Source organism: Zeugodacus cucurbitae, chromosome 4 (genome assembly GCF_028554725.1).
Source record: "Zeugodacus cucurbitae isolate PBARC_wt_2022May chromosome 4, idZeuCucr1.2, whole genome shotgun sequence".
NCBI lineage: Eukaryota > Metazoa > Arthropoda > Insecta > Diptera > Tephritidae > Zeugodacus > Zeugodacus cucurbitae.
The window spans coordinates 48,490,937-48,514,664 of NC_071669.1; the positions used below are offsets into that span (position 1 = coordinate 48,490,937).

The window sequence follows — 23,728 nt, forward strand, 5'->3', positions numbered from 1 at the left end:
GCTCGCTGTTTTGCAGCAATCATGCCAAAAATATTTCAATGACTCACTACTCATCTTCTTGACTCACATTTACGACTGCTACTGATTGTTATCAGACGATTGGAGCTGTTGCTTTTCATGTGAAGGATGGCAAACACTTGAGCCCACAGAGGAGCAACCGTAATTTGAAGATCCTTTGTTAAAATCAAACGAGAAACCGGCGAATGATAATGCACATTTCTAAAATAACTACAACATTGACACAGTTCTTTGGTCCTCGTCTCCATTGTCCCACAAAATCAATTATACATCAATTCACTGCACTAAATATCTTTGATATAGACAGTATTAAAATTTATAAAATGTAATTGCACTATTTCCGAAATGGCTTTGGCGGAAATCTTGACTTGACAACTTTAAGCTGTGTTTCTTAGAATCTAATGAAAGCTGTGTTTCATAGTATACAAATACTAACGTTATCAATTAAACAACAAGTTAATAATTAACTGTATAGTTTTTAAGCTCGAAATGGCTGTAAAATAATCGTATATGCTAATATTTACAAATGTATAAATTACTGTTTCATATAAAACCTGGCATTGCGTGTGTTATTAGAATACCGCATTTATGGGAATTTAGTAGCAGATTGGCAACTCTGTGATCCATTATTTTTGTTACATAAAAATGTGAACACTTCAATGTTTTGGCTAATTTGTAAAACCAAAATAGTGCATAAATATACAAAATAAATTAAAAGTTATTAATTAAAATGGAGTACTTACGAACAGACGCGATTTTTATGGAAATACTGCAGGAACGTAAAACCATAACTGGGTTTCTAGATGCGGTATTTGGATTTCTTCGCAGAAAGTTTGTGTTAAATGCCTTCTATTGAAATATTTTGCCTAACAGTTTGTTTATTTTCCTTTAGCACGGACTTCTATCACGTTAAAACACATCCGAATGAAAATGTTGGATTTGCTAAAGGTGTACGCGAACGGCTACTATTTGGCGCAATGCAACGGTACGATCCTAAGTGTAAGTTGAATAATTTAACTGCCGATAGCAACGAAAACGATGGCCTATATGCACCACCAGCTATTGAAGAAGTTGAGGTAGAGACCGAGGAAATACCGATGGAACATGAAGAGGAACCAAATTCTGTGCAAACACAAAACAACGTAGAATCTATTACACCAAAAAGCAATGCAAAAAATGTCGATTTCGCTGCCTCTGACTACAAAAATGGCGCATGCTTCACAGTATACTGTTGGTCGCAAACATTGGCCGAGGTGGAATTACATGTTAAATTACCAACAGATTTGCAAACTGCCAAATTAATTTGTATAGATATTAAACGTGATCGAATTTCGGTGCACAGTCGAAAGGAACCAAAGAATGTTGTTGTCAGTGGTCAAGTCTACGGTCAATTCAAGCACAATGATGCAGTATGGACAATTACGGAAGGAAAGCTGACAGTAAGCTTAGGTAATTAATCAGAAACTATTTTTAAACTCTTCACGCCATTTATAATTCATAAAATATTACAGATAAAGGTAAAGAAGTGTGGTGGGAGAAATTTTTCACTACAGAAGACACTATTGACGTAAAAAAAATTGATTGTGAGCGTTATATTGATGAACTGCCAGAGGATTCTCAAGCGGCTATACAAAAACTGCGTGTTCAACAAATTGAGGAAGATATAAATAAAGAGCAAGAAATTAGCGATTGTGAGAAAGATACGATGGAACGATTACGAATTGCATGGAATGCAGAGGGATCTCCATTTAAAGGACAACCATTTGATCCTTCAGTTGTTAAATTTAGCTAATGATAGATTTAAATTGTATTAGTATAAAAATATTTATTAATGTTAAGTAAACTTTTACGCATAAATAAATGTTAATGAAATGCAGTGTTTAAATCTAAGATTTTAAAATTAATTTCAATTCGGTATGGTTGGATTTTCGGTAAATTATTACTGATTTTTAAGTTCCTGTACTTTACGTTGGAACTGGTTACGTTGATATGCTAGATCGCTGCGATCTGTTGACCAAGCAAGATACATATAGGATGTCATTAATAAACCCAATAAAAATCTATCAATCGTCATAAGATTTGTAGCCCAAAAGATTACACTTAAACCGACGAAAGATGGATGTCGTACATGAGTATAAAAATGGCGCAGCCTAAACGATTTATAAGCAATTGGTTGTGCGTAATCTTTCATGTCGTAATAAGCCTATTTGGAAAGCATAAAGTAAAAAATACATTTGAGTGAACATGAAATGGATTAGCATGTTACCTGTTTAACTCCCAATATTTCAGGCAAATCCATTATAAGACTACCTCCATAGATTACCAACCAGGCAAATGCATGTACGAGTGCAAAAGTCCACCATAATACATTACTAGAAGCCACATCCACCTGCCAAAGCACTATAGACTGTGCTGGAAGCCAATTTCGTATGAGATACTGTATTACAAATGTATAAACAAAATTATCTTAGCAACCAACAACACAACTATACGAATTAGCATTTGTATACATGCAAACTTAACGATGACGTAAGGCAATATATTGAACGTTCTGCTGCTGCCAATCCCAACTTTTCCATTATGCCTTTTACAATAGCGGACTTCATACAGCTATGTTGTAATATAAATCCGATAATATATAGCGTGTCATATACAATTGGACCAAAACTTGTCTCCAAGCGGGACTTGTTGTCCAACAAATTAAATACCCACACATATATTTTGGGTACATTTCGCGGACGCGACGTGAATAACATAAATAATCCAACTACATAAAATGTATACACAAAAACGGCGATTGAAAGTAGAAATACTAATAATTGTTTTAAAGATGCCATGATCTTGAATTTATTTGAGCTTTATTTGTTTCTTATAAGAAATCAAGTAAGTACGAGCCCTTCAACTAACGCACAAAAATGTAAACAAAATCAGGAAATTATTATTTTGAAGTAGAGTTGCCAAGAGTGCGTGAGAAATAAATCCACTACTTTTCTTTTTTTTAATATCTTGTTATCGAAATTCAATTAACTAAAATCGATTATTTTAAATGGTGCCAGTTAAATTTCAAATAGCAACGGGTTATTTCGTAGATGATTTAGAATTAATAATATATTATCATGGACACCCTATTTATTGGCCGAAATATATGCAAATTGGTGATCAAATCAAAATATGAATTGCAATATAATAAAACTTCAGATATATAGTAATATTTATATTTGAACTTCCAAGTAACAATTGAAAAGAACGTTGAATCCAGAGAAGGCTCATGCCTTTTCAACATTCTCATAAGCGATTGAAAAATGTGTTTACAAGTTGTATTACTCCAAATTGTTTCAATCATAAAAGTAACGACTTTACGACTTTTTAAGGCTTCTACACCCCAAATGTGTTAATATAAAAACAAAACAAAAAAAATCGCTTATAAAAATAACTACGTGTCAAATACTTTTTACACTTTTTATCTTTGCTTATATTCATAATTAAACATAAGTAAGCTGGAATTAGCATAATCAAATCTTCGTTTTACATGTACAACACAAAACAAAAAACATGTCGGAAAGCGATGAACTAAATAGGGAATTCGAATGTTCAATGAAACAATTCGAAAGGGCACATCAGCATTTGAATTACCGTGAGAAGTCCATTGCTACTGAGTGGATAAAAAAATTGAAGAAAGCCAACAATTCGGTGGAGGATTTGAAACTACGTTTAGATTTCATCGATTATTTCATAAATTGTTCCAAGTGCAGCATTTTCAGTACCGAACCATTCAATAAAGTGCCGCATCCAAATGCACCTTTGCAGAAATTGCGTAATTTGCTGGTAATTTTACGCTTAACTATCGGACTACACAATTTATAAACATTAGTATAAGAATTGTTGTAATTATATTCCGCTCTATAGTATTACTTTAATGTATGCCTTTTGCTCTACAGCCCACCAGCCATAAAGTTCGAAGTGTTGACGCAACTTCCGATGAACAGCGTAAACTTTACGTTGAGGAAATGTTTGACAATATGGCAGATAAAGGTGCTTTTCTCTCCGATCAACCGGTGCCACTAGACGGTACATTCTTCTTGGTGATAATAAATCAAAAATAGTTTTTCCATAACCATATTTTGGTTATTTTTTTTTAATATTTTATTTAAATTTATTTTTGATCAAAATATACTGCCTATATTTATGTAAAATTTACAATTGTAACATAATCTATGTACATTTTATGATTTTAAAATCTCTGTTGAACTTTTACAAGAAATATGACTGCATTATTAAAAATTATATTGCTTAAATGTATTTAAATTGTTTACTTACTTAACTATAGGTTGAAATTCGCTTATGTTTAAAATAAAATGCTTACAACAATCGGAGTCTGTAATGTGTACATATGTATGTACGAACGTTGTTACATACTTATACTTACGCCTACTAAAGTCTATATTTACAATTGCAAAAGATAGAATATGTTTTAATACAATTTATATACATATATACAATCAATTTAGTTGCAATTAATAATAAATGCTTGTACAATTCTTCAAGAGCAAAGAGAATTAAATTACATTAGATGCTTACAAATCAGCTGCCTAGACAAAAGCACTAGTGAAACTTTAATTGAGCATTAAACTTACATGTGTCTTGTGCTGAGCGAGTTATTAGAAATTAGATTAGAAATAACGACAATGAAAACAAGCATTGTTTACACATACATACATACATAAACATATGCATTTGAGAAATTACAACGGCTTACAAACTAACATATTTCAAACAAACAATGATACATTATATGAAATAAAATTAAATAAATATTAATGGCTCGGTTATAAAATATATATATGTATAATTTTGTTCTTAAGCAATAGAAAGTTACCTGATATTCTTAATGTTTCAGTATACGTACATATGTGTGTGTGTGTGTAGATAATTACAATAATTGTTGTTTTTTTTACCAAAGCGTAGATTCGATAGTTTTATGCTGTTTTGCAATAATAAAGCGTATAAGTATCTACAAGTAAGATATCAATATTTCGCGCGTTCAACCCCGTTCATAATGAGTGTTGATTTTTGCTAGCAGAAATTATATTGAAACTCGTGTGAAACACGTAAATATGAAATAGTGGCAGTAAAATGCTATAAATTAATATAATCATTGCTAAAACACGAAAATATACTATGACGAGTATACGGACCTCTGAGATAAATGTTTTTTATATATTTCTTTTGCTAAATACAAAATCGTTCTAGAGAGCACAGTCATAATATGTCATTATATGTTGATTTGTTGGTTAATTAGAGTATGAATTAACTGTGACTAAGAGTTGATTAACTGTAAATTAGAAAGTATACTATTCGACTATGCTGTTATAAGGGTTAGATTAAGGATTCATAGCTGCCTTTCAGTTAGTTTAGTTTAGCTAAAAAGAAAAATAGATAATTACTAGATAGACACACGTTAGATGTTTGTCATTTCAACTAAATTCTTTACCGAATGCCTGTAAATGAGAATATTTACGTTTAAAACCTATAAACAGCTATGTATAAGCTACCATAAGCCAAAGAACGTTGTGAGGATAAGTTATAGAATATTTGTTATATAGTAATAAAATGTTGTCTTTTTATGTAAAAAATATGTTTTAAGCTGAGTCCTGATTAATTGAATGTAATCATTTTGTACATTGCGTGCTTTATGATAAATTTGTTTTACTCTTTTTTGTTTGTTAACGCATCGAAGAAATGTTAAGACCGCGTCTAAATGGGAATATACTCACTGCATTTACCTGCAACAACTTACACATTTGAAAACCAACTCTATTTGCCCTACGATTTCTTTGTTCTACACAAGAGTTCAATTAATTCATCGCCAGTTGGCATTTTTGGCTCCCAAGCCGTTGATGCCGTTAGTGGTACGGAACGTTTAGGCTTCTTATCTGTTGTAACATTTTCTTCTTTGACTAATTTCTCGATTTCACCAAATTTATTTACGTACTCACGATGTAAATGATGTTGTTTACTACTACTCTGGTGGTGACCGGCACCAACACTAGCACTACCACTACTTTTGCTACTATTATTACTGTTGCTACTATTCGTGGCTTCTGATCTGCCTGAATGCATGGCGAATTTCTTGTAGTGCGCCTCATATGTCTCCGGTTGGGATTTGCGTTTGTGGCGTTGTGTGTCACGCAATTGTTGTGCCTTTCGACGATTTTCAGCATACTCCAAACGCAATTTTTCTTCCTGCAGACCGACTAAGCGTTTGTTCTCTTTATGTGCACCATACGATTTTGGTTGTGGTAACGTAGAGCGGTAAGCTTCCAATTTACGCGCTATTTCTGCCTCATCTTCGTCTGTTAACTTAATCGAGGATAAGTCGGCAATCGTTAGTGGCGCATCAAACGTGGACTGATGACTTGGTGTGGGTCGTGATTGCATTGAAGGCGGTAGAGTGGTTATTGTGGACGCGTAACGTTGTGGCGTAGTTTTATCTACGGATTTTGGAGGTTTTCTCTTTTTGTTTGAGACATTTTCGTGCGTTGCTGGCAGACTGTCTCGACTCTGTGGTCTTTGTGGCGTCAATTTACTTGTGTTGTGAGTATTTAAAGTATTCGGCGGTGTTTGCGTTCTCTGATATGGATGATTACGGTTAGCGTTTTGAGGATGTAATGTTGGTTTTACGGCTAATATAGGTTTTGTTGGTACTCTAGTGCGTGGTGGTATGGTGGCTGTTTGACAAGGAGACGTATTTCTTGTTTCACTTCTGTTTATTACCTCGGCTATTGGAAGATTGTCGGGAGTTTTGTTGGGATTCGTATCTATAATACTTTTCGCACATGGCGACGCATTGAATATGACAGGGCTTGCATTACTGCCTTTTTGCTTTCTACTTGGTGCTATGCTACTGCGTGCGCTGGAAGTATGCTCATATGTACTTGGCGTGACAGGCGTTACACTACTTTCGTTTGGATTCAATTTAGTGGTGAATCGCGAATTTTTGGACTGCACTGGTTTACGCGTCTGCTGGCGTTCATCCGATTGATTTGCTGATGGTTGAGAAAGTGAATCTTTTGTTATTTTTAATGTTATGGGAGCAATATTTTCTTCTTTGCTCTCTTCTACGCGTCGCGCTGGAGAACTTTTCAACTTTTCGCTTAGCGATTTGGTATCTGCAATTTTGATGGAACACTTTTCAGGTGTGCCTACCGGGGAAAGTGGTTGCAAGTGTTCCAAGTGTTCAGTTATCATTAACGTTGACATATTTTTTGCCGCTTGTTCTCTTTTCCTCAACGCTATTAAATTCTCTTTACTGATTAGCATGGGTTCCTGACTGGGAGTTATTTTTTCGTACTTTTGCTTAGTTGGGTTCTTAACGATTTGTTGATTGCTTGCAGAGCCTTCTGCATTTTTCTTTTCCCCTTCAATTTGTGAGTTTTGTATGTAGGATAGAGTAGATTTACTTTCCACTTTGGAGGGTATGAGGTCAGTATTGTTGGATGTGTCGCTTACGGCAGCTACTGTATTTGTGTTTAAATTTGCGTCAACAGCTTTCATTACCGGTAATTCTATTTCTATTTGTTTCGATTTCGAATCTACGATTTTTGTATTAGTCAAATCCTTGGTTTTAGTTGTACTTGTAGAGCTTTGCGCTAACTGATTTTCCTTCGGCGACTTTTCTTCGCTCTTCAACATATCAAAGATGTCATTCGTTGTTATTGTTTTATTGACATTTTCGACGCACAAACGTTTGGCCGGCGGTTGTTCAAGCTGTGTCGTTGATTGCCGCGCTTTACCTGTGTGCGTTAACTCCTTAATTGTGAGTGATTTATTCGGCGTGCTTAATTCGTAGTCATCTTTGCTATGTTCATCGAGTGTGGGCGTGGAATCACGTTCTGGTCGACATATATCGTTCACTTCAATTTGACTGACGTTCGACACATCAGTTAAATTGGGCTGACTTTCGGGTGTGAGAAGAGGGAAAGCTTGCTGTGAACTACTCGACGAGGGATCTATGCGTTCTAAGCGGTTTGATTGACTTTGTATGCGTATGATCGGCTGTACAATAAGCGGTGCGGGTTTTGTAATCACTTCGGTTATTTCAATGGGTGTTGAAGCGCGTTTCGGTGGTCTTGTAAATGGTGTTACCGCTTCACATTCTGCGCTAGTGGGTAGCATTTGTGGCAATACTTGTTCTAAACCATCGGCTTTTACCGTTTCTATAACTGGGTTCGAAGGCAGACTGACGTCATCCACGGGTTTTGATATGTTTTCGTTCAGATTCGTTAGGGTCTCAGTCTTAGTGTTGGCAATTGTTGCTGATAGCGCGTTGTTAGAGGACGTTGCTGTAATTTCTTGCTCTAGTCCATTTTGTTCAATAACCAATTCGAGCGCCGGCATACTGAATACCGTTTGTTTCTCCTCAGGATTTTTGATAGTAATTGGTGACGGTGTTATTGCACGTTTCGCTGTGACGGCTGGTGTTTGAAACGGTGTATTTTGCGTATTTGGTGTGGTTTCTTCTTTTTTCGGTGTTGAAGTTTTTATTTCCTCGGACCTTTTGGCTTTCCAAAATGGTTTGGGCGCACATTTAGCTCTTGAGAATACGTGCAACATATCCGAATTATTTAAGGGCGATGGAGTAGCACTCTTCGTGGATGACTGTGCAGCAGTTGGCGTGGATGTGTGCGATGAGGTTGACTTTTTGCGTACTTTCGTTCTCTGTTTTTCCACTTCGTTGATATCCTTGTTATAGCTGTGATCGCAAGCCACAGAATTCGTATTGTGATTGGTGGGCGTTTGTATTGGTTCTTCGTCTTTCTTGTCATTGCTTATCTCCTTATCGGCTTCGATATCGGTATCGATTGCAGGCGGTGGCGGTGTCTCACACAAATTCGACTCTGCCGAAAACGAATTACTTCGACTTTGTGTTTTGTCCAGTTCGGGAAAAGCAAACAAGTCGCTGCCGGCATCCGATAGAAAGTCTGCTATGGTAAAGCTACCAACTAAATCGAAACCCGTGGTGGGTACTTCCACCACATCCAGTGAGCTGATAGTGCCGAGAAAGGTTTCTTGACCAATACCAATTCCATCTTCATTTGCTGTCACTGTCTTATCATTGGTTGCAATGACGTCATTCTCCTGTGTGTTAGGCACACTAGGCGGCGCATCGGTTCTGACCGCAGTTTCTGCTTGATTAAAATTGACTGCCGCCTGCGTCGTTGCAAAACTGTCTTGTGACCATTTTTTCGCCGAATTCGTACCAGATATCATGCAATCGATGGATTGACGTACTTGCTCGAAGAGCATGGCATCTAACAGATCTGGATACTCATTGTTTATGTTGAGATCGCTGGGTATGTCTATTGTGCTGATGTCAGCGATTGCCGATAGCGAGAAATTTGCATCCGTCTCCTCTAAATGCGCATTCAGCTCTTCGCTCGCAACGCATTTACCACTTTCTTCGCTTTGTGATTCTACTTTGCGATTACCATTAGCGCTTTGTGAATTCTCATCGCTGGCTTGTGTAGTCTCCACTTCTAGCTCTACGGTGAAATTGGGTGTACCCAAACCGTCGTGAGATTGTCCGGCATCTGTATCCTGGTCAACTTGCTCCTGTGTTGGTGTATAGGTGTGTGTAGTTATGTCCGCAGTCGGTTCATCTTTTTTGCTCAGCAAATCGTCAAGACTTAGAATCGGCGCGAAGAATTGCTCATCGCTTGTGCTATCGTCAGCATTGCTACTTTCACTTTCGTCATCGGCAAAGAGCGCATCCGGTACTTTGGCGGAAATCTGTTTGACGCTATTCAATGAACTTCTATTGGAAGATTTTCGCAGGCCCTCCTCTTCGGTATTCGTTTGCCTTCTTATGATTGGGCGCACATTTAAGTCCGTAATCGCTTGGTTTTTATTGTCTTTCAGTAAATTATTCTTATTCTCCAACATTTTTTCTAAAACGCTGTTGACTTTCTCAGCCGTTAAGTCATCTAATCGATTTTTCGTCGATATAGTTTCGCTAATATCGTCGGATTTATTCACCTCCGCAACGGTATCAGTCGCATTTTGCACCAAATTGCTGACAACTGCTTCGGGTGTTGAGCTCAGGCCGTTTTTCTTGGGAGTTAACGGTTTTTTCGTAAAGGTGGCATTACCTAAAACTATATCAATTGAGGAATCTAGAAGTTGCGCCGTTTTCTGTTCCTCATCGGTATTCTCCACTTTGCAAATGGACTCAGCGTTTGTCGTTGACTGAGAATCTTGTTCCTTTTCAGTATCAACCACATTAGCAACCGCAGCATTTTCCGAACATGAAATCAAATTAATTTGCTCTTTATCATCTTCAGTGTTTTGCAAACTTTCGGGTGAGAGTAATTTTAGTTCAGCAATAACATTATCCGTTATACTGCTAGCATGATCTTCAGTTTCGACGTCAGTTCTTGATGTCGTCGCATTCAGCTGAATCTCCTTTTCAACCGGTATTGCAGTTTCAGCATTTGTAACGTCTTTATTTCTCTCCTTATCGTCCTTTCTAGTTTCCGCTTGCGGTTCTTTACTCTTCTCCATATCTTCCCTTATAGTTATAGCTTGCAGTTCCTTTTGAACTTTTGACGTTTCTTGTTGATTACTTTCCACTTCTAATTCTTTAATTGGAGCGTCTTCATTCAGTGTTGGTATAATATTCTCCGTTGTTTCCAGATTTTCGCTGTCTGCAGATTTTAAAATGTCTCTTGTTGAAGCATTATTCCTTCTTGTTTTATATCTATTGCTACTTGTCTCTACAACTCGCACGGATTTCTTATTCCTTTGTTTTCTGAATCCACGATGTGCATCTGCCTGCTCGTTTATCTTCGCTTCGGTCAATATCACGTCGCATGGCTTTAGAATGAATTCTTTCGCATGTCGTATATTGTCAACATTTAAATATGATTGCGCCATATCTAGCGGAGGCTCACATGAATCTTCTTCTTCTTTAATCTGGATATCCTCAAATGGTTCGGTTTTTATTTCAGCGTCTGACAGCATATGATCTTGTAAGCTTGTAGTTTTTTCTGGCGTGTTTCGCACCAAATCTGCAGACAAGTTGGAGACTTTGTATTCCACATTTTCACGATTTGTGATAACATCCAATGTTTCTAACTTCTCAGCAGTTCTCAGCTTCTTGTTAGATGATGTTTCTTGTAAGGCGGATTCTTTTCTGTTTGTTGATTCCATAGGTATAGATGTTTCTTCAATAGAAGTATCTGTTTTAGTTATGGTAATATTTGAGTCTTTTATAGTTGTTTCCGCATTTAGTAATGCGTCATTATTAGAAATTTTTCTCGTAGTAAAAGACGAAATAGGTAATTTTATTTTAAAGGATGATTTTACCACCCGGTTCTTACGTGACGCCTTTTTAGTTATATTGGCGCTGGAGTCTTTTGTTTTCTCAACACCCTTATTTTCTAATCGCTCGGGTGACACGATCGATTCTATATTGAAAGATGATTCTGCAAGTGGAGAATCTTTGCTAGGAGACAGATCCTGAGTTTGTACGTTTGTAACATCCATTATGGTGGATATTTCATTCATGCAAGTTCTTTTTTCCATCGAATCATTTCGTAGATTTGTTGTTTTCTTATTATGTGCTTCTTTAGAAGTAGAAACATCTTCGCCAGTAGTAGGCAAGACGAGGGATTTTGTTTTACTTGGAGATTTCGCAAGTCGTTTCTTATGTTTCACAGTTATTTTAGCATTAGAATCTTGTTTTTGGGAAGAATCAGCATTTTCTGAAACTCCTGTATTTTCAAAAGACGTAGATTCTAAAGACAGATCCTTGGTAGGAGACATTTCTTCTATTGAAGTTTTCGCAGGTCGCTTCTTATGCGCTGACTTCATAGTGATTTTAGCACTAGAATCTTGGTTTTTCAAAAGATCAGCATTTTCAGCAACTCCTGTATTTTCCAAAGACGTAGATTCTAAAGACAAATCCTTGGTAGGAGAAAGTTTATCGATTAAGGCGTCCTTAATATTTATGGATTCCCCATTTGAGAGGGTACCTATATTATCCGTGTCTTGTATAGTTGACAATTCGGAGAGTTCGGAAGAAATATCTCTTTTAACTGATGTTTTGTTTTTGTTCGGTGATTTCGCGCGGTGCTTCCTATGAGACGTCTTTCCCAAACTTTTGCACGAGACATTACCCGTCGCAATAGGAAGCGCGTCTGAATTTGTTGCATTTGACTCACTCGAACCAATGCCTGATTCTAATTTAGATTTTTTATACTTAGTTGGTGATTCTATTATGAACGGCTCGTGTTCTTTGCGTTTCTCAAATTTAGTTGGCGATTCTGTTAAAATTGTAACGAGTTCTTCGCGTTTCTTAGATTTAGTAGGCGATTCCGATAAGATTGAGTCGATTTCTTCGCGTTTAGTACGTGATTCCGATAAGATAAAGGCGTGTTCTTTGCGTTTCTTATATTTTGTAGGTGATTCTTCGCGCTTATTAAATTTCGTTGGTGATTCTGGTACAATAAGATCGGGTTCCTCGCTGTCTGTAGGCGTTGTATACTGTACTCTACTACCAAAGATACCTCTTTTTGAGATCGCAGTGGCGTACAATGGCATTTTCACACGTTTAAGTTTAACTGTGACTTTTCTAGTCTTCATCAACGCAGCCTGTTCAGATATGTTCTCTTTAATTGCTCTTTGTTCTGCCTTATTTATTACGGACACCTCTGGCTTCTGCAGTTTTTCGACAATTACCGGTTTTTCTTTATTTATTACCTCCGTTGGTGTTATTTTAAATTTTATTTTAGTGCCATCAACACATACACGACTAACCTTAAAAATGTTCTCTTTGGGCACTGGGGGTTTTTCGTAGGTCTCCGTAGATAATGGTTCAACCTCATCATCGGGCACAATAAAATCCGATCCGACATCCTCTATGCCACTTATTGTCGGCGCATCGCACTTCAAGCTTCGCGCTCTATTTTTAGTGGACTTCGAAAGCTTCGCATCTGTCGTGGTCTCGGTATCACGACGCGATGTAAGTAACACCGGGTAAATAGGGTTTTCATTTCCAGCGGATTCGATCTTTAACGTATCATTCAGTTCATCCATTTTATGTGTTAGCTGTTCTTCTTCGTGTGCGCTGTTCTTTCGGCCACGTTTCTTCTTCAAATCAGACAGTTCTTCATCATTGTGATCAATTATATAATCAGCTTCGTTTGTACTTATTTTCGTAGTCATTTCAAGCAGTCTGCGCTTCACATATTTCTTACCACCACCAGCACCACTGAGTAGAGCGCCTTCAGCTTTACGCGACTTTTCAATCTTCTTGGCAGATTTTTTCACTTTCTTCAAAGCTTTATATTTCTCATTCATCAACTCTAAAAGGTTGTCTTCATCGAAGCGTACTTTCTTTTTCACTAAACCCTGTTTAGTGCTAATCTTTTTCGAACCTGGTTCTACAATTGCTTCATTCTTTTCTGCGCCCTCATCTCGATTTATTTCTTGTGGAATTTCGACAACAACATTATCCTCATCCATGTATGTGGAACTCGTGTACTTGTTACGCATATTAATCAGCGTTGCCACGGCCAATATCTCCTCCGAATTATATTCAGCCGGTAAACGCTGGAATGTGGCGCAGTCTTCGGAAAGTTCTGGTTCTGCTTTTAACATTTCCGGCTCAGCTTCAGCATTGATATCGTCCAATGTTTGATTTTTCGTAATTCCTGCATTATCTTCTACGCTTCGACTTTCTATATCTTGCTTAATGCTGTCGCATTGTTCTGTTGTCTCTGCTTCAACGTTCTCTTTAATAACCAATTTAGCGATATTATCGGCTAACTCCTCTGCTTTTTTAAATTCTTCAACCTTGTCTAAATCTTTGTTGGAATCGTTGCAGGGACTAACACGACGCTTAAAACGTAATTTGCCAGACGCATCTTCTGTTAGCAGTCTTTTTTTCGAGTTGCGCACAGCCTTAAGTTTCGAGATCTTTTTAGAACTGCTTGTTGTGCTTTTCTCTAGAAGATCTGTTTTGATTAACTTGTGAGGTTTCGACTTCAGCTTAAGCTTTTGCTTCGAACATGTCTTTACAATTTCAACATCACTTTTCCGTGCTGTGACATCTTCTGACAGGGTATCTATTGCAACGGAACTAGTATTGTTGTTATTTAAAGAGTTTGTATCGGCTGTTTCATGCTCACTTTCTGATACATCGTCACTTTTAAGATCTTTTAAAGTGCTAATGTTTTCGTCGTTTTCATGTAAAGATTCTGTTGTTAATTCTATTTCAACTTGTTCCTCTTCAGCGTTTCGGGTCTTCGTGGAAACGTCAGGAATCTTACTTGTATCAGATTCATATTGTGCTGGTTCTTCCGCACCATCTTTAAGAGTATCAACTTCCTCCACTAAATCTTCAGCGTCAGCCACAGAAGCCACGTCATTTGCCCTTACCGTGCTTTTATCAATATTTTCTTCATCCACTTGTAAATCTTCAACTGAAGACGTCTCTTCCACTTGCTTATCTGCTGTTGAAAATCCACAGCTTTCAGAGACGTCATTATTAGAAGGTTTTTCTTTTGCAATTTCTTTAACTTCAAGCTCAGACGACTCAATGACTACTTTACATTTTTCTTTTGAAATGTTAGCATTTTGGTCAGAATCTTCATGGAAGCTTTCAGTTGGCAACACATTTCCAAGAGCATCAAGATCCGGTGTTATAACGCTAGTTGAGTTTGACAGTGCTACCACCCTGCTTTCGGTTGTCAACTTATTTGTAGAGTCAACACTGGTTTCTTTGGAGTTCATGTCACCTAGTTGCTCCTGATCTTGTGATTCTATGGTCGAATCTGTTTGCGAATTTTCTATCTCACTAACTTCTTCAATTTGACTTTCGATAGATTGCTTACGCTCTTTTCTCGTAATTTCCAGTGAGCAAGTCTCTGCTTCGACAACATTCAAAGCAATAGACTTCGTTATTTCTTCACCTGCCAAAGATTCTACAACTTCACTATCGATGACACCTGAATCGTTAGTTTCATTATATGTATATGGCCTAACTTCGACCTCTGATGCTGTTTCGTCTGTTGCTTCGTCTTCAGTGGACAAAAAATCATTTTCTAAAGGAATTTTACATCTCAGCGATTCGTGAGTCTCCGTCAGGGCGTGTATAGTATGTTCAGTATAATTCTTCCCTTTATTAGAAGCATTTCCATCATTGCATTCCTTGGTTTGAGAATCGTTTAATTCAGTAAACTGCTCGCCAAGCGAATCGTCGCGATTACCAGGTGTTTCTTCTATTGAGTCGTCAGTTACAACTTCTGTGTCTGCAGTTGTTTCCGTTGTTTTTTGAAGTTCGTTAATCTCAGAAGTTACTTCAGTGGAAATTTCAGAGTCGTTTACTAACTCTTGGTTCGCAACCCAATTTGTTTTAATATGTTCCTCAGTTTCAAGGAGCTCCTCAATTACTTCCTCATCCATCACTTCTTCAATTTCCTTTGGGGCTGAGACAATTATTTCATGTGATATAGGTAATGTCTTCACATCTGCAGATTCGAACCCCTCTTTCATCGTAATGCAAACGCTTTCAGGTAAATCCTGATTTGAAATTTGGAGATCCGTTACCAAGACCTTTTGAGGCTGACTATTATTGTTAGGAGCTGAGTCACCTACTTCAGCACGTTCAACGTCAAGTTCAAGTTGTAACGGAGATTTATTTGTAATGTCTTCAGAATCACTGGATCTTTCATTTACTTGAAATTTAGTGACATTTTGCAACAACGATGTTTCATTAATCGCATCATTAGTGGCATCATCTTTCACAATTTCCTCTGTAACGACGGTTACCTCTTCGATTTTGCTGGCGGTTAAAACCTTGTCTTCATGCGTATTTTTTATTTTACCTACAGTTTCTAATGGCTCAGTCTCGGCCTCCACTTCAACCGAGCTATAAGAGTTTCCGTTTGCCAATTGAATTGCATCTCTCTCTTCATTACTAATAGTTACTGCATCACTTACTTCATGGCATTCCATATCTTTAGATTTGACAACTAACATTGGTGTCTCAATGTCAGTAGACTGAATCTCATCAGCTTTTCTTTCATTTACTTGGATTATTGTAGTACTTTGCAGTAACGAAGTTGTCTCAGCTAGTGGCAATGACTCAACCATTTCAGCTACTTCCTCGATGCGGCTGTCCAACTTTTTAACTAACTCCTGACTTTGTTTTGTTGATTCTTCTTTATTTACTGATTCCTCAGAGGTTGAGTCATGGTGTTCAATATCTCTACCTTTCAAATCTAGTTCTAGTACCTCTGGCTCAACTGTTCGCTTTTCTTTAGCGGTGTTGAAAATTTCTTCGACAATTTGAGTAGTCTTATTTTCAAGTATCAATGTTGCTTCAGTCTCATTTTCAGATTCAATGGTATCTTTCATTGCAACTACTGTTTCCTCCACTATGTCGTTGGCATCTAGCTTGTACATTCCACTAGTTTCGATGTCGTCAACTGAGACCATTTCATTCGCTTCCACAAATTCAGAGGGTGTACATGGTTCACTATAAGATTCTGTTACCTCTGTGGATAAACTGGCATTATCATCAACAAATGCATGTTCGTTAGATTTTTCTGAGTGTTTTGATATTGTTTTTGGAGACTCCTCTCTAGTTTTGTCAGAGTCATTTTTTTCAACATCCTCTGTGTCATCAACTACTGTTCGGGACTCGAGCACAATTTCTGTATCCAGGTCACATTTTTCGGCTTCTGCATTTTTATTTGTGATTACATTCTCATCGTTGAAAATGCCTTTCGTTAAATTATCTATATTTTCAACTCTTTGAAATGATAATTCCAGTTCTGTATCCATTTCAGGGGTTACAATATTCGATTGCTTTTCGCTCGAAACCAATTCAGTAAACTTCGTTTGATCCACATCTATTTGACTTGATATCTTTCTTTCCGATAATGTCAATTCAGTACTGTTATTCACATCATCAACTGGTTTCACCAAAACTTCCACGTCTTTTGTGCGCTCTTCTGCTATTAGCTCAGGCGTTATATCAGTCTCTTCAACTTCAACTTCTGCATTAATTTCACTCAAGTCAGACTTATTTATGTCAGAATCTGGAAATTCGTCTCCAATATCGGTTTCCATGGATTTCTCTTGCAAGTGAGTAATGACGAGTGCATTCTTTTCGAGATCGGCAGTTTCGGTGTTATCTTCGTCTTGTAGTTGGCGCTTCTCATTTTCCGGGCTTCCTTCACATGCTTTTGTTTGTGTATTATCAGAAAGGTGAGTTAATGTTTTAACATCTCTTGGACACATATCGTTCAATATATCACTTTCCTGATTTGATTCGATTTCTTCATTATTCTGTACATTGCCATCCATAGCTTCTTCTTCATAGTTTTCTTGAGTTGATTTTGAAGTTTTGTTGGAGCACGCAACATCAAGATCAGAACTGTTTTCTTCAAATGTATGGTTATTCCTATTCAAACCTTCACTTTCAGCACAAACCATTGTTATAACTTCTTCGGTCTCCTCCGAATTGACATCATTTGATATTTCCAGAGTTTCTCCTTCAAGTTTTTTCAATTTCTCCACAGATTTCTCACATAAACTTGAGTTCGAATAGTCATTGGATGAAATGTCTTCCGCAAGTTCGGCTGAGTTTGTTTCCATTGCCGCTACATTTGCTTCCACTTCTGAACCGACATTCGAGCTTTTCGCGAGTTCAGAAACTGGTTCACACACATCCAAGAATAGATCCTCATCATTTGTGTGCGTTAAAACCGTTTTCGATGGAGCAGCCCCCTCAATTTTTTTGCAATTACTAGCGATGACATTCTTATCCAGATTATGTACTGCAGTATTTATCAAATCGTGCTCATTTTGTACGTTCTCAGTTAACTTAACCGCTACACCTGTCGTATTCTTCGCCTTCATATATTTTTTATTAAATTCATGTGATTCGCGTAGATTCTCATCTATATCAGCTAGCATTTGATCGATCGCCGCCATTTCGTCGTCTTCAGTGGGCAAATACTCAGAATGAGTATCTTGAGTCTCTTTACTTACAGTTTTAGGTCCTTCCCTTGAAAGTGGTGCGATTTTTCTACTCGACTCGTCCTCATTTTCATCGTTGACTTGCTGCTGTTCATCTTCATGCCTCAACCCTGCAAGCAGACCAAATGCAGGCGCAGAACTTTCCATGTCTTCTCTCAAGCGGTCCTCAGGCGTATCTTTCCCTCTACCAATATTGTTTGCAGAGGCAAAATCTTTGATCGTAATCTTAAGACTTTTTCCCCTCCTAAACTCAAGCGCACCCTCTTTTTGTATATTTTCCTTCATTACTGTTGCGTTCGTTGCATTGCTGTTGGCATATTTAGAACAGGTCGGCGCATCGTCACTCACTGCCGCCACATTCGCCGTTCGATCCACGCGCCCGACCAACACCACAGGCGCCGGTTCAACGTGGCTCAAAGCTTCCGCTGCAGCTACATTCTCCAGCGATTGTAAGCGTTGAAACACCTCGGTGGATGAGGTGGCCTCCTCAACAACTTTCGAATAGCCACCAACCATCGGTATGAAGCAACCATTTGAGACGCCATCGTCATCACCTACATCACTGCCAGCAGCAATGTGCTCACGACTTCTCTCAGCAACATCGTCTTCGTTCTCATCGTCGCTATAGTCGATGCCGAGCAATAATTTACCGGGCTGGAAGCAACGCTCAGCCATTACAACTGGCTGGCGTAGCTCGCGACGCTCCAAAATCTCCACAGTGCCGACTTCGCGCGCATTCTCATACGCGCTCGCGTTATTCACCACCAAATTGCCACTACAAGAGACCGTTGGCGCTTCGTTGAGTCTTTCCGTTTCGATGATGTCGTGCGATGTCGTGCTCGAGACTTCACCTGGAATGCAGTGTTTCTCCTTACGTATGGGCTTTATGGCCACGCTGCCGATGAGCGCACAGCGCAGTGGCATCGATACGCTTTGCAGCCGCGCGCGTGCTGTTTGTTGTTGTTGCTGTGTTTGTTGTTGTGATTGTGCCGTAGGTGTGGTGGGCTCTTCGATGTGTGTGTCGTCTATATTGTCGAGTTTATGCTTACCTACTTCGTTATTCACTTCAGCAGCGTCCACAGGCGCTGCACTGCCCTCTTCATCTTCGGATGACGATGAATCCAATACAATTGTATCGACTTTTTTGGGTGGTAACTTCCTATGTCTTAAAACATGCGCTGGGCATGCTCTTGTTTTCTGTATTATAGTGTTCACTTGGCGATTGTCTACAGTTTGCGGTTGTAACGGCGGTCTTACTCTTCGCACTATACGCTGTTGTGTGCTTTGGTTTCTTTTTTCAGTGTTCAAACTTGACTTTTCGGTGCTTTCTCTGGCACTTTCAACATTATCAACATCAACTTCATCATCGGTTGAATCGAGCGAAATGATATCATTACTACTTGATGTTTTACAACTTAAACTAGTATCACTTTGGTGCTTAGCAACTAAGGACTTACAGCTACATCTATTCGTTCTAAAGGGACTACTACTATTACTTAACCTATTTCTCTGTATATCACATCCGGCTGGTAAATGCGTTGCTCGACTGCTGTTGCTGTTGTTGTTGTTGTTGTTGTTGTTATTGTGGTGCGTACGTCGTCGATTACAATGACGCTCATCACTCCTCACTGTAATCGCCTTGGCGCTGTGACTGTGCCTGTGCATTTGCATAGCGTCTTCACGAGCATCAAGCGTTTGACTCTAAATGAAGAGAGATATGAAAAATGTTTATAATTTTGTTATAATAAATATATCACGGTATATACTTCATTGGCTTTCAGTTCATGTTACGTTCATATTGGTTGGTTGTTGAAATTTCGTAATTAATTAAAAATAATAAATATTATTATTTTAAGAAAATAACTTTCAAATATTTGAAATTAAATTACTTTGTTGTTGTACTTGTACTAAATTAACTCAGCTGGAAATGTAATGTTGTACTTTGTTTTGCAATTATGCCTCATTAGCTTCTCTAACCTATTTAAGGGCTTTCTTATGTCGTTTCGTTTCAGTTTTTTCTTAATTAACAATTATTTATGTGCAACTAAAAGTTGTTGTAGGTTAAAGGGGTAGTTGGGCAAGGTTTAAAGTTTTTTCTCAAAGCATATATGGGTCATCCAGCTCATTCTAGAGTTATCATGCTTTATGTCAGTTCGTAAAAGGTTGATTGTAAGGATAATTAATGGTGGTAGTAGATATTTGTATGTTGATTGTTGTTAATATATCCTTAAGGTAAATGTTGATAGCAGTTTTTTTCGATAAATGTTGATTGTTGATATTCCATATGGGATTGTTGATTGTAGACATCAATATGTTGAATGTTGATTGAAGGTTATTTTCATTCGGATGTTGATGGTTGACTGTTGCATGTTGATTGTTGATATTCCTTAAGGGATTGTTGATTGTAGAACATCATTGAATGTTGATTGTAGACATCATTATGTTGAATGTTGATGGTTGATTGTAGATTATATAAATTAAATCTTCAGTGTTGATTGTTGATGCAGCCGAATTTCTCTATAGCGAACTTTTTTCAAAACAACATAAACTATCAAATATTCTACTTAACAATATTTTAAGAAATAAAATCGAATATTATTTGACAAAAAAAAAACAAATATTTTAAACTCAACTATTCGTTATAGGGAACTTCGGCTGTAGACTGCATGTCTATTTATATGGAATAAAATATTTTCCACGCACATAAAATTAAAATTTATGTCTCTAATTCGTTAACAGTTTCAATGTAAAAGAGTATTTAACTACTTCAAGTACAACAAAAATCACGTAAATCACTGTTATGTCATCATAGATAAAGCGAAATATACACCTAACTATTTTAATACGAAACGACGGGCAACTAATGAAAAAAAATCTAAAATTTTTATAACACTAAATTAACTAATTATTCGTGTATAATAAGTGGTTTTGATTGTAAGCAACTGGAATAGAACGTTAATTATGGCACAACACAATGTTGTTATTCAGATTGACGCTCATCACAAAGACGATGCTGTTTGTAATACATATATGCAATTAGATTGCACATATTTCTGGACTTACGTGCTCCAAACCTTGACGTCGCAATAATCTATAACCAAAATCGTCATATAGTTGACTTTCGTATACTTGAAGATATTTATTGATTGTAGCTTTTAGCACATCAATGCTAACGTTTTCCTCCAGTATTTTTCTAAAATTTTAAATATTAATTTGTTTATGGCTCACATATTTTGATTCTATATAGTTCACCTTGTGCCTTGCTTATCGTAATCTTCAATTATATGCACATGACGATCAACTCTGTAGAATGGGTCTTCAGTGTTTTTTGGCAGCAATCTTGGTAGATAAGCAGATCCCTCCTTAATGGCAATTTCTACTATATCTTGCCTTTTTCTGTTGGTATAATGCATCCATTTTTGAAAACCTAAAACCTTCAGCCGATAAATGCCATAATTGTTGTTTTCTAAACGCACTTTCGGGTTGGTTAGGAATTTCCTGAAATAGATTTATTTTAGCAACCATAAATATGAAAAATTACTTATATTTTGAATTACTTAAAGAGTTCGTCCAGAAAGTTACTCGGCTTATTGGGAAAGTCTGTGCGTAATAATGTCAAAATTTTCAAATTAACATCATCATTCAACAAAGACGATACGGTATTCATGAGTGTCTCCATTTTCAATTTATAATAGTTTTCATTTTGTATGCTATTCTCGATTTCGAATTTTACGTATTGCGCCATTAACTCAGTTATATACCAATTAAGTTTTTTCTGGTATTTTGTCTAAAATGGAAATAACAATGCACATAGTTAAAAAAAATTAAAAATTTTCAGTCCATAAATATCGAACTTACGTAATTTGTAGTGGTGCCATAGGCAGGTTTCATGGCACATAACCAACTTTTAATCTGCGCCCATAAATGTCTTACATCGTCTGCGGACTCTGTCGTTTGGTAATTTTTGACTATTTTTACAAATTCCCTCATATCAAGATCCGGAAAATCCAACTCGATCGGTTCACCAGGTATTGCACCTATACTTGATGGCACAGACTTTTCAATGTCGAAGATTTGTAAAATTTGATGAAAAGTCAATTTATACGTTCTCCGTTTAATATCCTGATATTTTTTGCTGATACCTAAAATATTTTAAAATACAAATATATTAATTAAAAACACACGATTATTAAAAAGATATTACCTGTCAGTCCTTTATTTTTACTTGAATTAGAGGTTTTGCTGTTTATGTTTGAAATTGGCTCAGGACCGTGTTGAGTTGCTTCATTATTTACTCTTTCCGTTTCTGGTTTTGCGCAATCCTCATTCAACTGACCACTGTCCAATTTATTTATTTCTTCTAAATGTGCAATACCCGCATTATTTCCACCAGGTGTGCAGCTATTTGTTGTAGGATGTTCCTCTATTGTTGTGGGGCAATCCTTACTCGAAGAGAGCTCTGTAAATAACATATGTAAACAAATGTATTGAAATATACCATATAAAATCATACCTTCAGTTCTAGCAGTTCTAGAATTCTCATCTTCGTCGCTACTGATACTGACTACTCCATTATTGTTGGTGGCGACATTACATCGGCGCGGCAACGATTGTGTATTATCGGCAATTTGGAATTTTCTCTTTGCATTAGTGCTCTGAGGTACGGACGTAGATAAAAGGTCATCTTGGTCATATTTTTTTGATAGTTCCTCCACGAAATCGCTCCAACTATCATTACTTAATTGTGGTAATCTTAAAGCAGGTTCATCCTCAACCAATATAACTTCTTCAAGTTCATCCATTTTATTTGACAACTCCTTTAAAACCAACACATCATCCTCATCGTAGATATCACTAACTTCTTTTCGTTTGAGCGCATCTAATCCGTCAACTTTTTGTGAAGTGGTTGTAGAAGACAAATTTGACAATCTGCGTAATTGAATGTGTTGATACATTTCGATTTGCTTTTTAACATGCAGTAAAGTTAAGCTAAAAGCTGATTTCCAGTACAATAAACTGCATTTATTTTAGCATACACCTTTAAGTTAATTGCTCCTGTATGAAAATTACCATTTTTTACTGATATTATTTTCAAAGCGATTAGAGCGATCAAAACATAACACGATAAGTTTTATTTTCCGCGACCTAGGGTAGAGTGAGATGGCTGGAATTTCTACTGGGTGCGCTTCTAACTCGTTCAAATACAATTTTCCAAATTTTCTTTAGCCCCAGCAGCTTTGTTGTTGCAGTCCGTTGCTGCTACAGAGGGTTGGGGTGATTGTGTGTAGTCTATATGTACTGACTGCACTTATCCTTTTTATATTTAAACACGCAAAACAACAAACTATTTACTATTTTCCATAATCACTACTAAACACCACGCGGTTATTTGCAATATTTTCATTAACACTATAAATTAAACACTTATTTTTACCAAATTTTTTCTCTACCGCATAAAGTAATGAACAACCGCAATGAAGTATGTGTATGTAATAATTTTTTCGCTTTACTGCGTTGCCAGAACATACCAATATCCACTTTCGTTTGTTTACGTTATGCGTCGTAACCATCCTCTTAACAATATAGATTTATATATATAAATTAATTAATTCTTCATTTGCAAGTATAAATTTAATCATATTGAACATATTTTATTTATAAC

General features: G+C 37.0%; 4 protein-coding genes across 6 annotated transcripts; 2 read left to right on the plus strand and 2 right to left on the minus strand.

The window, feature by feature from the left end:
- The first annotated feature begins 640 nt into the window (after positions 1-640).
- LOC105220973 (nudC domain-containing protein 3) lies at positions 641-1,903 on the plus strand. The gene is made up of 3 exons (XM_011197570.3): positions 641-849; positions 911-1,467; positions 1,530-1,903. Exons 1-3 carry the CDS (start codon positions 749-751, stop codon positions 1,808-1,810), a joined length of 939 nt encoding a protein of 312 aa, XP_011195872.1. The 5' UTR covers positions 641-748; the 3' UTR covers positions 1,811-1,903.
- On the minus strand, positions 1,824-2,962 carry LOC105220974 (nurim homolog). The gene is made up of 3 exons (XM_011197571.3): positions 2,529-2,962; positions 2,285-2,455; positions 1,824-2,221 (listed from the first exon to the last, which is right to left on the minus strand). Exons 1-3 carry the CDS (start codon positions 2,853-2,855, stop codon positions 1,958-1,960), a joined length of 762 nt encoding a protein of 253 aa, XP_011195873.1. The 5' UTR covers positions 2,856-2,962; the 3' UTR covers positions 1,824-1,957.
- Positions 2,963-3,234: 272 nt separating this feature from the next.
- Positions 3,235-4,317, plus strand: LOC105220970 (uncharacterized). Its single transcript, XM_011197565.3, has 2 exons — positions 3,235-3,843; positions 3,957-4,317. Exons 1-2 carry the CDS (start codon positions 3,571-3,573, stop codon positions 4,119-4,121), a joined length of 438 nt encoding a protein of 145 aa, XP_011195867.1. The 5' UTR covers positions 3,235-3,570; the 3' UTR covers positions 4,122-4,317.
- A 1,029-nt stretch (positions 4,318-5,346) lies between these two features.
- LOC105220972 (uncharacterized) lies at positions 5,347-23,568 on the minus strand. 3 transcript variants are annotated; one of them, XM_054229710.1, is made up of 8 exons: positions 23,137-23,568; positions 22,580-22,995; positions 22,271-22,525; positions 21,925-22,208; positions 21,624-21,853; positions 21,319-21,564; positions 21,130-21,259; positions 5,347-19,767 (listed from the first exon to the last, which is right to left on the minus strand). In XM_054229710.1, the coding sequence occupies exons 2-8, from the start codon at positions 22,866-22,868 to the stop codon at positions 5,842-5,844; spliced, it is 15,360 nt and encodes a 5,119-aa protein (XP_054085685.1). In that variant the 5' UTR covers positions 22,869-22,995; positions 23,137-23,568; the 3' UTR covers positions 5,347-5,841. The 3 variants fall into 3 exon arrangements, with proteins under 3 accessions (XP_054085685.1, XP_028902060.1, XP_028902062.1); XM_029046227.2 differs by having other exon boundaries at positions 22,580-23,568; XM_029046229.2 differs by lacking the exons at positions 21,130-21,259; positions 21,319-21,564; positions 21,624-21,853; ... (2 more) ...; positions 22,580-22,995; positions 23,137-23,568 and adding an exon at positions 19,833-21,123.
- Positions 23,569-23,728: the final 160 nt, after the last annotated feature.

Excerpts from the sequence above, each read along its gene's own strand:
- LOC105220973 (XM_011197570.3), top strand. The coding sequence starts at position 749 with ATGGAGTACTTACGAACAGACGCGATTTTTATGGAAATACTGCAGGAA. Across the intron at positions 850-910 it reads TTTGGATTTCTTCGCAGAAA|CACGGACTTCTATCACGTTA; the intron begins GTTTGTGTTAAA and ends ATTTTCCTTTAG. Across the intron at positions 1,468-1,529 it reads AAAGCTGACAGTAAGCTTAG|ATAAAGGTAAAGAAGTGTGG; the intron begins GTAATTAATCAG and ends AAAATATTACAG.
- LOC105220974 (XM_011197571.3), bottom strand. The coding sequence starts at position 2,855 with ATGGCATCTTTAAAACAATTATTAGTATTTCTACTTTCAATCGCCGTT. Across the intron at positions 2,456-2,528 it reads CGTCATCGTTAAGTTTGCAT|TATCTCATACGAAATTGGCT; the intron begins GTATACAAATGC and ends TTTGTAATACAG. Across the intron at positions 2,222-2,284 it reads AAATATTGGGAGTTAAACAG|GCTTATTACGACATGAAAGA; the intron begins GTAACATGCTAA and ends CTTTCCAAATAG.
- LOC105220970 (XM_011197565.3), top strand. The coding sequence starts at position 3,571 with ATGTCGGAAAGCGATGAACTAAATAGGGAATTCGAATGTTCAATGAAA. Across the intron at positions 3,844-3,956 it reads AGAAATTGCGTAATTTGCTG|CCCACCAGCCATAAAGTTCG; the intron begins GTAATTTTACGC and ends TTTGCTCTACAG.
- LOC105220972 (XM_029046227.2), bottom strand. The coding sequence starts at position 23,021 with ATGTATCAACACATTCAATTACGCAGATTGTCAAATTTGTCTTCTACA. Across the intron at positions 22,526-22,579 it reads TAGAACTGCTAGAACTGAAG|AGCTCTCTTCGAGTAAGGAT; the intron begins GTATGATTTTAT and ends TGTTATTTACAG. Across the intron at positions 19,768-21,129 it reads GACGTCAAGGTTTGGAGCAC|AGTCAAACGCTTGATGCTCG; the intron begins GTAAGTCCAGAA and ends CTCTTCATTTAG.